The sequence below is a fragment of the Oncorhynchus clarkii genome, chromosome 2 (assembly GCF_045791955.1).
Source record: "Oncorhynchus clarkii lewisi isolate Uvic-CL-2024 chromosome 2, UVic_Ocla_1.0, whole genome shotgun sequence".
Lineage (NCBI taxonomy): Eukaryota > Metazoa > Chordata > Actinopteri > Salmoniformes > Salmonidae > Oncorhynchus > Oncorhynchus clarkii.
In genome coordinates, this window is record NC_092148.1 from 59,726,179 (window position 1) to 59,740,798 (window position 14,620).

The 14,620-nt window shown below is 41.8% G+C and overlaps 1 protein-coding gene across 2 annotated transcripts; it reads right to left on the reverse strand.

The window, feature by feature from the left end:
* Window positions 1–9,659: 9,659 nt before the first annotated feature.
* On the reverse strand, window positions 9,660–14,323 carry LOC139371009 (fatty acyl-CoA hydrolase precursor, medium chain-like). Of its 2 annotated transcripts, none has more exons than XM_071110996.1 (13): window positions 14,194–14,323; window positions 13,719–13,917; window positions 13,475–13,613; window positions 13,192–13,325; window positions 12,919–13,072; window positions 12,730–12,834; window positions 12,514–12,615; window positions 12,120–12,260; window positions 11,837–11,917; window positions 11,317–11,458; window positions 11,060–11,209; window positions 10,150–10,222; window positions 9,660–9,952 (listed from the first exon to the last, which is right to left on the reverse strand). In XM_071110996.1, the coding sequence occupies exons 1-13, from the start codon at window positions 14,261–14,263 to the stop codon at window positions 9,772–9,774; spliced, it is 1,671 nt and encodes a 556-aa protein (XP_070967097.1). In that variant the 5' UTR covers window positions 14,264–14,323; the 3' UTR covers window positions 9,660–9,771. The 2 variants fall into 2 exon arrangements, with proteins under 2 accessions (XP_070967097.1, XP_070967108.1); XM_071111007.1 differs by having other exon boundaries at window positions 13,719–13,914; window positions 14,194–14,276.
* Between the last annotated feature and the right edge of the window lie 297 nt (window positions 14,324–14,620).

Sequence of the window (14,620 nt, forward strand, 5' to 3'; positions counted from 1 at the left end):
AGGTAACGAGCTGAGATAAGGAGCACACTCTTAAAGGGAGTGCTCCTAATCTCAGCCTATAAAAGACACCTGTCTACAGAAGCAATCAATTAATCAGATTCCAAACTCTCCACCATGGCCAAGACCAAAGAGCTCACCAAGGATGTCAGGGACAACATTATAGACCTACACAAGGCTGGAATGGGCTACAAGACCATCACCAAGCAGCTTGGTGAGAAGGTGACAACAGTTGGTGCGATTATTCGCAAATGGAAGAAACACAAAAGAACTGTCAATCTCCCTTGGCATGGGGCTCCATGCAAGATCTCACCTCGTGGAGTTGCAATATTCCAGCATGACAATGACCCAAAACACAAGGCCAAGGCAACAAAGGAGCGGCTCAAGAAGAAGCACATTAAGGTCCTGGACTGGCCTAGCCAGTCTCCAGACCTTAATCCCATAGAAGATCTGTGGAGGGAGCTGAAGGTTCGAGTTGCCAAACGTCAGCCTCGAAACCTTAATGACTTGGAGAAGATCTGCAAAGAGGAGTGGGACAAAATCCCTCTTGAGATGTGTGCAAACCTGGTGGCCAACTACAAGATCACAGACGTCTGACCTCTGTGATTGCCAACAAGGGTTTTGCCACCAAGTACTAAGTCATGTTTTGCAGAGGGGTCAAATACTTATTTCCCTCATTAAAATGCAAATCAATTTATAACATTTTTGACATGGGTTTTTCTGGATTTTTTTGTTGTTATTCTGTCTCTCACTGTTCAAATAAACCTACCATTAAAATTATAGACTGATCATTTCTTTGTCAGTGGGCAAACATACAATATCAGCAGGGGTTCAAATACTTTTTTCCCTCACTGTAGCTAGTTAGCTAAACAATGAACCATAATCTCAATCCATAGAGTACTAGCTATACAAACCAATTGTCATAGCTAGCTAAAGTTAACCAAATAGGTTTAATGTTAGCTAGCTAACATTAGGCTATAACTAGCAATGCGAAATGGCATTCTGAGATCATACACATAATGTTAGCTAAAGAGAGCCTCCCGGGTGGCGCAGTGGTCTGCCACCAGAGATTCTGGGTTCGAGCCCAGGCTCTGTCGCAGCCGGCCGCGACCGGGAGGCTCATGGGGCGGCGCACAATTGGCCCAGCGTCGTGTACATGGATGAATGCTTCACGGCAAACTGCAACCCCTTTTATTAAATAATACATCCTGTGTTGTTTCCATTTTGTTTGTATAGCTTGCTTGGCCCATTGTGTTTTATTGTCACTGTGTGCAATCCCAAAAGAATCATCAGGTCTTTCTCCCTCTCTGTCATGGGTGCCATGGTTGCCCTTAGTTTGAAGATGTAATCCGGAGACAGGTGTTTTATACAACAGCCTTCTGTGTTCTCTTTTCGACTCCCTCTGCATTTGCAATCAAACGCCAGAATTATATTCATCTCCTTATAATACTCTGCTTCTACCAGACATTCAACTGATTTCAAAACTCGGTCAACTTCTTCCGTGACAACAACACTGTTGATCGCCGTTTCTTCCCCTCACTGTCATCAAAAGACTCTACAATGTTTTCAATGAAAATGTTTTTACCTAAATTAGGGATTTCCTCATCGTCTGATTCCTTTTTTAGAGTCAGAGAGAGTCAGCATGGCACGGTCGTCTCCATAAAGTAGTCCATCACAATTTTTTCCCACTGACATTTGTTGATAATGCCTGATAAATTCAGGGCAGCAATGTTATTGAGAGCAGTAGCAACATATTTGCAGTTCTCCATGGCTAACCTTGTATCTTTCGAAAAAACTGCAGTAGAAAGGATTATCTACGCATTACGAGCAGTTCATTACAGAAGATGCTACACCGCAGACCAATTTGAAACTCATCTCTCGACATGTCCAGCCCACTCATTATCTCAGCCAGTCATGGCTAGCGGGAAGGTTCCTGACTTTTTCTGTGTCTAAACCAACTAGGCTCATAATTTAACAACTTTATTCATATTTACAGATGGCATACAAGTTTGTTAGTTCAAATGTTCCAGATGGCATTTCTGCCATAAAAACTCATTTTGATAAAAAATAACGTTCATATGACTCTCCTGTGAAGTCGTGACTTGCGATATAGTTTCCTGAAACAGGTCACATATTGACTTTCACAAGGAAGAGAGAGAACGTTGTTGTAACAGCTTCATGCCTACCTTGATAAGAATGAGATTGATGCAAGTTTAGCTCAAGCTACAATCTGGTGACTCTCCTCACATTTTAGGGGCATCACTCTGTCTTTAGAAGCCTTTCCAAATCATAATTAGAACTATTGATCAATTATCCAACCCAAATGTAAAATGACAGTCCTTAGTGCTTCTCATTGGATCTATCACTTGAATTTAAGACCCTCAACTTAGCACACACCGACACTGGCAGAATGTACATTTACATTGACATACAGTATACAAATCTTATATTTCTAGCACTAACTTTCCCCATCACGGCCTCCGTTTGTGGTAATGAGAGAGTGGTATCTCAATGCATTCTTAGTCTAAATTACCACACTGTCTATAAATTACTAGACAGTGTGGTGAAGAAGGCGAACCAGCACCTCTTCAACCTCAGGAGGCTGAATAATTTTGGCTTGTCACCTAACCCTCAAACTTTTATAGATGCACAATTGAGAGCATCCTGTCGGGTTGTAACAGCACCTGGTATGGCAACTGCAACGCCCACAACCGCAGGGCTCTCCAGAGGGTGGTGCGGTCTGCACAACGCATCACCGGGGGCAAACTACTTGCCCTCCAGGACACCTACAGCACCCGATTTCACAGGAAGGCCAAAAAGATAATCGAGAAGGTGAGGTCAGTACAGGTGCATCAAAGCTGGGACCGAGAGACTGAAAAACAGCTTTTATCTCAAGGCCATAAGACTGTTAAGTGAGTGCCCCGTAGCACTCACTTAACAGTCTCATGGCCTTGAGATAAAAGCTGTTTTTCAGTGCTACTAGATAGTCATTTAGCTCAGTTACCTTAGCTTTCTTGGGAACAGGAACAATGGTGGCCCTCTTGAAGCATGTGGGAACAACAGACTGGGATAAGGATTGATTGAATATGTCCGTAAACACACCAGCCAGCTGGTCTGCGCATGCTCTGAGGATGCGGTTAGGGATGCCGTCTGGGCCGGCAGCCTTGCGAGGGTTAACACATTTAAATGTTTTACTCATGTTGGCTGCAGTGAAGGAGAGCCCACAGGTTTTGGTAGAGGGCCGTGTTGGTGGCACTGTATTGTCCTCAAAGCGAGCAAAGAAGTTGTTTAGTTTGTCTGGGACCAAGACATCGTGGTCTGCGACAGGGTTGGTTTTCTTTTTGTAGTACGTGATTGACTGTAGACCCTGCCACATGCCTCTCGTGAATTGTGACTCTACTTTGTCTCTATACTGACGCTTAACTTGTTTTATTGCCTTGCAGAGGGAATAGCTACACTGTTTGTATTCGGTCATGTTTCCGGTTGCCTTGCCCTGATTAAAACCAGTGGTTCGCGCTTTCAGTTTTGCGCGAATGCTGCCATCAATCCATGGTTTCTGGTTGGGGAAGGTTTTAATAGTGGCTGTGAGTACAACATCACTGATGCTCTTGTTAATAAACTTGCTCACCGAATCAGCGTATTTATCAATGTTATTGTCCGACACTATGTGGAACATATCCTAGTCCAAGTGGTCGAAGCAATCTTGAAGCGTGGAATCCGATTGGTCGGACCAGTGTTGAACAGGCCTGAGCACGGGCGTTTCCTATTTTAGTTGCTGTCTATAGGCTGGGAGCAACAAAATGGAGTCGTGGTCAGATTTTCCGAAAGGAGGGTGGGGGAGGGCTTTGTATGCATCGCGAAAGTTAGAATAACAATGATCCAGGGTTTTGCCAGCCCGGGTCGCGCATTCGATATGCTGATAAAATTTAGGGAGCCTTGTTTTCAGATTAGCCTTGTTAAAATCCCCAGCTACAATAAATGCAGGCTCAGGATATGTGGTTTCCAGTTTCCTGAGTCCAATGAAGTTCTTTCAAGGTCGTGTCTGCTTGGGGGGGATATACACGACTGTGATTATAATCGAAGAGAATTCTCTTGGTAGATAATGCGGTCGGCATTTGTTTGTAAGGAATTCTAGGTCAGGTGAACAAAAGGACTTGAGTTCCTGTATGTTGTTATGATCACTCCACGTCTCGTTAATCATAAGGCATACACCCCCGCCCTTCTTCTTACCAGAGAGATGTTTGTTTCTGTTGGCGCGATGCGTGAAGAAACCAGGTGGCTGTACCAACTCTGATAACGTATGAAGAGTGAACCATGTTTCTGTGAAACAAAGAAGTTAAACTCTGATGTCTCTCTGGAAGGCAACCCTTGCTCAGATTTCATCTACACACCCTGCTATAATGTGGAAAATAGTTGCTTGTTTAACAGAACACAAAGGGTGTTCTTTAATGGAAGCCTCTCCAACATAATCCAGGTAGATTCAGGATTTCCCCAGGGTAGCTGTTTATGCCCCTTGCTTTTTTCAATCTTTACTAACGACCTGCCACTGGCTTTGAGTAAGGCCAGTGTGTCTATGTATGCGGATGACTCAACACTATACATGTCATCTACTACAGCGACTGAAATGACTGCAACACTTAACAAAGAGCTGCAGTTAGTTTCAGAATTGGTAGCAATTGGTTAGTCCTAAATATTTCCAAAACTAAAAGCATTGCATTTTGGACAAATCATTCACTAATCCCTAAACCTCAACTACGTCTCGTACTGAATAATGTGGAAATTGAGCAAGTTGAGGTGACTAAACTGCTTGGAGTAACCCTGGATTGTAAATTGCCATGGTCAAACATACTGATACAACAGTAGCTAAGATGGGGAGAAGTCTGTCCAAAATAAAGTGCTGCTCTGCTTTCTTAATGTCGGTAACCCTGCCCCCTGGTAAACAGTGTATGATCGCTGGATGATTCGTTTGAAATCTAATACTGCGGGCAACAGAGTCGCCAAAGACTAGGGTTTTCAATTTGTCAGAGCTAATGGTGGGAAGCTTCGGCGTCTCAGACCCCGTAATGGGAGGAGTAGAGACAAGAGAAGGCTCGGCCTCAGACTCCTACTCGCTTAATGGGGAAAACCTGTTGAAAGTTTCTGTTGGCTGAATGAGCGACACCGGTTGAGCATTCCTACAGCATTTCCCTCCAGAAACCATGAGAAAGTTGATTTATACTAACGTTACTATCTGTACTTATTGGTGGCACAGACGCTGTTTCATCCTTTCCTACACTGAAATTACCTTTGCCTAATGATTGCATCTGAAGCTGGGCTTGCAATACAGCTATCTTCGCCGTAAGGCGATCATTCTCCTGTACATTATGAGTACAGCGACTGAAATTAGAAGGCATCATGTTAATGTTACTACTTAGCTTCGGCTGTTGGAGGTCCTGACAAACCACGTCCAGATAAAGCGTCCGGAGTGAAAAAGTTGAATGAAAAAAAGGAAAAACCCAAAATATAAATGGTAATTAATAAGTAAAAAAAGTAAAAACCGTAAAGTTGTCAGGTAGCAAAGTAAGGTTGGCAACAAAACGCACAGCAACACGTACAGCACAGCAACACGTAAACAAGTCTACAAGTTGTGACCGGTATTGGCGTAAAGAGATGGCTTTGGATAAACACGTTTTATCTGCCTTTATTTGACTTCCCAGATAGCTTATGTTCTGAAAGAGCTGCAAAATCTGGACCCCTACAAATCAACTGGACTGGACAATCTGGACCATCTCTTTCTAAAATTATCCGCCGCAATTGTTGCAACCCCTATTACTAGCCTGTTCAACCTCTCATTTGTATCGTCTGAGATCCCTAAAGATTGGAAAGCTGCTGCGTGTCATCCTCTTCTTCAAAGGGGAGACACTATAGACAAAACTGTTACAGACCTATATCTATCCTACCCTGACTTTCTAAGGTCTTTGAAAGCCAAGTTAAGAAACAGATCGCCGACCATTTTGAATCCCACCGTACCTTCTCCGCTATGCAATCTGGTTTCTGAACTGGTCATGGGTGCACCTCAGCCACACTCAAGGTCCTAAACGATATCATTACCGCCATCAACAAAAGACAAAACTGTGCAGCCGTTTTCATCGACCTGGTCAAGGCTTTGACTCTGTCAATCACCGCATTCTTATCGGCAGACTCAACAGCCTTGTTCTCTCAAATGACTGCCTCGCCTGGTTCACCAACTACTTCTCAGAAAGAGTTAAGTGTGTCAAATCGGAGGGCCTGTTGTCCGGACCTCTGGCAGTCTCTATGGGGATGCCACAGGGTTCAATTGTCAGGCCAACTCTTTTCTCTTTTTACATCGATGATGTCGCTCTTGCTGTTGATGATTCTCTGATGCACCTCTACGCAGATGACACCATTCTGTATACATCTGGCCCTTCTTTGGACACTGTGTTAACTAACCTCCAGACGAGCTTAAATGCCATACAACTCTCCTTCCGTGGCCTCCAACTGCTCTTAAATGCAAGTAAAAGGAAATGCATGCTCTTCAACCGATCACTGTCCGCACCCGCCCGGCCATCTGGCATCACTACTCTGGACAATTCTGACTTAGAATATGTGGACAACTATTAATACCTAGGTGTCTGGTTAGACTGTAAACTCTCCTTCCAGACTCACATTAAGCATCTCCAATCCAAACGTCCTATTTCGCATCAAAGCATCCTTCACTCATGCTGCCGAACATACTCTCGTAAAACTGACTATACTACCGATCCTTGACTTCGGCGATGTCATTTACAAAATAGCCTCCAACACTCTACTCAGAAAACTGGATGCAGTCTATCACAGTGCCATCCGTTTTGTCAGCAAAGCCCCATGCACTACCCACCACTGCGACCAGTATGCTCTCGTTGGCTGGCCCTTGCTTCATATTCGTCGCCAAACCCACTTGCTCCAGGTCATCTATAAGTCTTTCCTAGGTAAAGCCACGCCTTATCTCAGCTCACTGGTCACCATAGTCGCACCCACCTGTAGCAAGCGCTCCAGCAGGTATATTTCACTGGTCACCTCCCAAAGCCAACTCCTCATTTTGCCACCTTTCCTTCCAGTTCTCTGCTGCCAATGACTGGAACGAATTGCAAAAATCACTGAAGCTGGAGACTCATATCTCCCTCACTAGATTTAAGCATCAGCTGTCAGAGCAGCTTACCGATCATTGCACCTGTACATAGCCCATCTGTAAATAGCCGACCCAACTGCCTCATCCCCATATTGTTATTTATTTTTTTGCACCCCAGTATCTCTACTTGCACATTCATCTTCTGCACATCTATCACTCCAGTGTTTAATTGCTAAACTGTAATTATTTAGCCACTATGGCCTGTTTATTGCCTTACCTCCCTAATCTTACTACATTTGCACACACTGTACATAGACTTTTCTATTGTGTTATTGCCTGTACTTTTGTTTATCCCATGTGTAACTCTGTGTTGTTTGTGCCGCACTGCTTTGCTTTATCTTGGCCAGGTCGCAGTTGTAAATGAGAACTTGTTCTCAACTGGCCTACCTGGTTAAATAAAAGTGAAAGAAAAAAAGAAAATAGAAAACAAATATTTTCCCACTGTGTCCCTTACAACCCATTTGAGTTCAGTGAGTACTAACGGCCTATCTATTGGTCCACAGGAAGCTTATCTTTAACCCAAACACCAGATGGCAGCCTCGAATAAGGCTCAAGCCCTCTGTTCGTCATGTGACCTTGTATTGAAACATTGACTTCTTCAAATTACTAAGACATTGCATTATTAGAGTGTGATCTGAATGCCACTAATATCACCATTCACTATGTTACTTTCACTATTCTCCATATCTGTTTCCTTCAACTAGGGTTCTCCCTTCTTCCAAATAGGAAGACCTTCTCAATCACTACTGCTAATACATACGGATCACTCTCAAACAAACTGCTTTTACCCCTATTGTAAGGTTTAAAAACAGAACAAATATGATAACTTTCTCCTTATTGGAAAGCATTGTTTAAATTTTTTGTCTACCCGAAACTGTTACTCGATATATTTATTAACAATTTCTGTTGGATATTCACTTTCTGCTTCACACTTATTAAATGTCTATTATTTTAGATTAACATGTAATGTGCCAAATTTATAGAATACATCAGCCAATTCAGAAGGTAAGAGATTAACTATCTGGGATCAAGATGTATTAAAACTGGGCTGGCACTGTCTATCAGTCCCCTGTAGATGGCGAGCTCTGTCCATAATAAGTCTCTACCTACCAAGTTCAACTCTAAGTGACCATTATACATTCACACATTGTTACTTTATCAAATCTAGTAAGCCATTATACTCTTCTTCACAAATTCCTCCTTTACACTAGTGTTCTATTCATACAGGGGTTTAAATATTTACACTAGTGTTCAATTCAACAGCATTTTGGGGAATAGTACTCTCTCCTTTCACATACAGAACTTAGGTATTTAAATCCCCACCACCAGCAACGATCACAGCGCAGTTTCAAGGAAACCTCAGTGTCCAGGGTCATCAATGAACAGTCCTTACCCATCTCAGCTGTTACCCTCTCAACATTTTCAATGGCTTCTCCTGTCAGTGCTCACTACCTGTAGATCAACGGGCGGTGGTGGACAGAACCACTAGATAGTGTCATAGATTGAAAACTCAGCTCACAGAACTGGTAAACTCAGCTCACACAGAACTGGTTGTGGTATTCATTCAGACACCACCTCTTTCACATTGGAGCTAGTACCCTGATTGCTCTCATTCACTCAGTACTTAATAGTAATAATATCTCATTTTATTATTTTCCAAATTTCAATTTATTTTGCTTATTTGAGCTGTTCTTGCCATAATATGGACTTGGTCTTTTACCAAATAGGGCTATCTTCTGTATACCCCCCTACCTTGTCACAACACAACTGATTGGCTCAAATGCATTAAGAAGGAAAGAAATTCCACAAATTAACTTAAGACATACCTGTTAATTGAAATGCAATTCAGGTGACTACCTCATGAAGCTGATTCAGAGATTGGCAAGAGTGTGCAAAGCTGTCATCATTGCAAAGGTGGCTACTTTGAAGAATCTAAAAAATATATAGAATTTTGATTTGTTTAACACTTTTTTGGTTACTACATCATTCCATATGGGTTATTTCATAGTGTTGATGTCTTCCCTATTATTCTACAATGTAGAAAATAGTCAAATAAAGAAAACCCCTTGAATGAGTAGGTGTGTGCACATTTTTGACTGGTACTGTAGATGCATAAAGTACCGATCTGAAGTGAGCTCCACTGGTGCAATCTGTTAGTTCTCTTATATACTGCTTACACAGACAAGTTATATTTGCATGATTTAGCTAATTCATAATTAATTCATCATACATTTTTGGTTCATGCATGTGACCAACCAATACCACACAAGGCTTCTTCTCTCCAAGCTGAGACCTTGAAACTGAGATATCCCATTTGTTCTCAAAACAATCTTCTGGGCGTACTGCCAAATTGCAGATACTGATAGTGATAATTCCTCCCAGGCACGATCAATCAGTCACTTGCATGAACCCATTCAAATTGGTTATTAGAAAATAACAAACATTTTCCTTCACAAGGCTATGAAGACAGAGACAGAAAGATGGCAAGCACACGTTTACAATTAAAGTGCACTATTTATTCAAATTCTAGTCTAGACATACCTACAGAAATTTGTCAAAATAATTAGGCTTACAGGTACAGTGTTTAGAGGTGTAAGCTAATAATGTCAGTTTCCCTGACTTGCTGCGGCTGCCAGGCTGTGGAGCTTCTGAGGGAGGAGGACAGTCATGAAGTGCACCTTGTCCTTCTTTAGGCTCTGAGCAACCACCTGCTTCAAACCCAACTCCATGTACTCTTCTTTCTGGTCATACAGGGGCCACAGTATCAGCTCCTCCCCGTTTGGTGAGCTGAGGGTTACATCAAGTCACAGTTAGTTCATTCTTAGGGATCAGTGTGCTATAACAGGCCTATTGAAGCAAAGTAGTAACCTTGGAGTCTATTTCCTTTGGTGTGCTGGACGGTTGTGTGAAAATCATGCAGATAAAAGTTATTGAACAAAGAAATAGCCATATTGTCGTCAGTTTATGTCAGAGTGCGTGCTTACCCAGTGCGAGCAAAATTGGCCCAATATGCCATCATTGTCTTGCACAGCTTCTCCTCCTCTTCAGTGACTGTTCCTGTAAGTGACATTTAAGGGAATATAGGGAATGATCAGACGTTACCTTGTTTTGAAAATAATATGATCTCTAGAAGCTTTTTTTTTAGGTCAAGACCATTATAAATCAACAAATAATGATAATTAACTAGTGGCCACCTGACCACTTTATTTGATGATCCATCTTTCTTTTTTATCCCTATTATTCTTATCTTGTGAAAATATAATCTTCATATTGTTCATATCCTCAGAAGACAAAGGCTAATGACTATCTCCTTATAACGTTCAGGTCAGTTTTTATTAACTTGCATTGCATAATACATTTGAATCATTCTGGTGATCACGAATGGTATCAACCATGCCAATGTGACCGCAGGCTATGTAGTTCAGGTTTGGACAAACCAAACCTTGGGCCCTGGGCAAGAAACATGTTAGCAGCAGAGATACAATTTTGTGGTTTAATGCTATTTTTCTTCATTCCTTCTTTAGGCATAGATGAACTACTCTTCAGGCATAGATGTCACTGCCTACGTCACAACCTTATCCGCTTGAATAAAATGCAAAATAGTAGCTAGCAGGATGGAGATCCAGAGATTATTTTTAATAAGTGCATTTCGCAAGTGGCTAGTTTGCATCAACTACCTTCACTAAAATCACTGCAAAGGTTTTGCCTGCAAACTTTGGTTTCAAATTGCGACGTTCTGGCATAACAATTTTTTTCCCTTATCGAAGTTGCCAAAAGAGTCCGGAATTGAAGCCAGACCCTATAGTCACTGTGGCCTATAGGGTCGGGTTTTCAAGACTACTGCGTGCACGGTCAGTAATCCAGCCCTGATGCAGTTTCTGTAGACCTACCTACCTGTTATCTTTATATGTCCATTCCAGAAGCATGATCCAAACATAAACCCAATATCATCAGCATGGTCAGACTTTACAAAGCTTGGTCTGGTCTCTTTGTGCATCTCTGGGCGGTGTTGAAACTCATACATGTACACAGGTGCACCTGCATCTAAAAACACAGGAGAGACATTGTAAGTGATCGTGAGAGCTTTTGGCATCATATCATAAGGTGAATTACAATGCATCAGGAGGTTGCCTTCCCCAACTGAAACTAACCTCTGTGGTATCCAGCGACTTTAATAACAGGCAGAACCATGAACAGATCTCCCAGCATTTCAGTGAATCCATCACGTATATCTTCAGGAGTTTTTGCATCCTTGAAATATTCATCTGCAATGAGATTGTTAAGTCCGGAGGCCTGAAATGCAACAGAGATGCAGATTGCAGAATTGGCATTGTGCAGATATACAAGTTTAAGTGCCCCTGTGTGTTCAAGACCCACTCTGACTTCCAATCTGGTTTGATATTGCTGTATAGTATAGGCCTACATATCATCATCTTAGTGTGGCCAGCATTACTTTCATATTCTGGTACATTTTCTGCTTAATAATATTCATAATTTAATTAAGTTACTATGATAACAATAATACTAAATTGTATCATGATACAATAATGTAAATGGTACATAAACACTGCTTCAGATTGATTAATAATGCAGAGCGTAAGAGCAATCAGCAGCAGTAACAGATGAAGGAACAGAAGGAGGAGGAGGACAAGGTGGATGAAAACCACTCACCCCAGCAGGATAGAAAACGTTCATTATCGACATCGCTGATTGCCTGTCAAATCCCTCCGACCATCCAGGTGGAGCAAAGGACTGTTACAAAACATAGGAGAACATACTGTATGAAAGCCAAGACATTAAACGAACCTTTGTCTTCCTAAAAGCAAGAAGACAGCAACTTAATCCTTATTTAAACACTTTTTATTTTGCGAACCACCTAAACTTGAAGATGAAGAGACATGAAGAGATATTTTGAACAGAAGTGTGCTTTTGAATTAAGAAACTATAAACTTACCGAGGGGAGGATCCATCCAAACTCATGGTTTGTCACTCCAAGCAGCACAGGAACCTTTTCGACCGCCTTGCTCTTTAAAAGCTCCTCTGCAAGGTCTTTCAGAAACACTCCGTCCACAGTCGCCCCCATAAAGGTTTTCATCTAAAATGCAGAAAAGTTGGCTCAATGGTTGAAGACAGGCCTAACCTGACCCCTTGTGGCTGTTGTTGTAATAACTTAACAGTAGTAGCTGAGGGAGATGCTACTCTGTATGTTTGTTTTACACTAAAGGTGAGGTCAAACCATTTCAATCATGAAATTAATAATTTGAACCACCAAGAAGAAATGCACATGCAAAATATCCTCCTTATGTTTCCACTAAGAATAGCTAGTTTACCTTTTTTGCAGAGCGTACCTTTTTTGTTGCGTTCACTAAATCATCTTCAGTTTTCTCTCTTATACACTTGACAAGATGCTCGTTAGTGGTGCAGTCACACTCTGTCAGGTTAGCCACCACCTGGCCACATAGAGTTGTTCAAACATCACATAGCATTTAAATCAGTATGTTTTTTGTTTGACAAGTCATTTATATTTGCCTTTGTGCTGGATGATTGTGAGACAGGTAGAATACCTTAGCTATGACCAGAGGCTCTTTTGAAGTGTAAGTTCCAAGTGTAGCCACTCCACTTTGGAAAATTGCTCGATGAAATAATCCTTTTGCTAATGGAGACAGGGTCTGTCAAGTTGGACACAAAAAATTGAGATTAGATAATGTTATATCTAATTCCCTGACAGATTCTGGGCTGGGGATCTTTTTTACCAGTATGGAGGCACTGATGCCTCCTGCAGATTCCCCTGCGATGGTGACTGACTGTGGGTCCCCTCCAAAGCTCTCAATGTTCTCCTGGACCCACTTCAGAGCTGCAATCTGGTCTAGGAAACCCCAGTTGCCTGGTGCATGCTCATCTCCAGTGCTTTTAACAGATATGCAAAGAAATTCATCAGATGCATTCCACTAAAGATAAAACACAATGTCAAAAACCACTCCAGCAAACACAATGCCAAATGTACTATTTAGAATATTATGTCATACCTAAGGAATCCCAAAATTCCAAGACGATATTGAATGATAACTACGACCATGTTCTGATAGGCTGCTAGTGGTGATGCATCATACTGAGATGCTGCACCCATTGACAAGCCACCTCCATGAATCCAAAAGAACACCTGAGCAGGATAAAGGCCAACATTGTAAATAAGAATCTGTTCTTAATTGACCTGCCTAATTAAATAAAAATACCATGTTTCTTCTTCAAATTGGTATTATATAAGACATAAGTGAAATGTTAAACTGTGACAAGTACAGCATAACTTACCGGTAGTCTTTTGACTGTTGCTGCCTCTTTAGGTGTGTATACATTAAGATAAAGACAATCCTCTGACACGTCTGGCAGATCGTATTCAATGGCCATTACATTTACTATGTGTTGAGAAATAACTGGATCCTGAATACACCTAGAGAGAGAGAAAAAGAGAGAGAGAGAAAGTTAGTTATTTGGGTCAATGCCTTATTGGCTACGACTCCATGTCCAATGATACAGTACAGTAAAACCATCTAACATGTGAGGCTGACGTGTGCCATCTCTCTCTCCCTCCCATGGCTCTGCAGGTTGTGGGGCAGCCAGGCGCAGGGGACCCACTGGTGGACGGGCAAAGGGTATCCCCAAATACTGCTGCACCCTCTGCTCTATGCCTTTCACAGTCATGTACTCGCCTCGAACTTTGCCATTCTTCAGAGAGACCACTGGACCAGTCTCTGCTGTAAGCACAATAAACACAAGGGGGCTTAGTCATGTAACCTGATCAAAGTCTAAGCACCTAAGTTGTCCCTGTGGTTTCTGCTTTTAAAGGAGCCAACTAATTGTTGGAGTAAAACATTGGTACAGGATGTTTCACTTTTAAACAGAAAACAATTAGGTGAAGTATGCTGCAATATACCCTCTTTTCCCTGCGGTACTTTCCACATTGTCTTGGTAGTTAATGTAACCAAAATATATGTGTTATGTAATGTAATAATGAAATAAGGATTTCTTACCTGTTGTGCACAGTGAAGCACCTAAAAATACCATAGTCAGGTACACGCTAAGAAGTGTTGTTCTCATCATGGCTGTGTCTTTAGAAAGAGAGACAGTCAGTTGACATTCAAATAAATACCCCTCTGTACACCAAGCTCCTCCCCCTGAAAGGGTACACACACACACACATACAAACACACCATTGTATAACAACCCCACCATGGTGAACTGAAAACAAATATCTCCATTGATTTAACCTCTGTTGCACCAGACCCTTGACTGCCAACAGCCCAACTTACCAAACAACGGTCTTTGAACTACACGCTTAGTAAGGCAGGGTTAGGGAAACATCAAAATACCCAAGTTATGGAAGAGTTGGCCTACTCTAATCTTTAAAAGGATTTAAAATAAGGGCTGATGTAAAAATGGTTCCAAAGTTAATGGATT

What these genes read in the sequence shown, in the direction of transcription:
- LOC139371009 (XM_071110996.1), bottom strand. Translation starts at nt 14,263, where the DNA reads ATGATGAGAACAACACTTCTTAGCGTGTACCTGACTATGGTATTTTTA. An exon ending in TTGGATGGATCCTCCCCTCG is followed by an intron (nt 11,918 to 12,119) that starts GTAAGTTTATAG and finishes GTTTTGTAACAG; the next exon opens with TCCTTTGCTCCACCTGGATG. An exon ending in GCCAATTTTGCTCGCACTGG is followed by an intron (nt 9,953 to 10,149) that starts GTAAGCACGCAC and finishes TGTAACCCTCAG; the next exon opens with CTCACCAAACGGGGAGGAGC.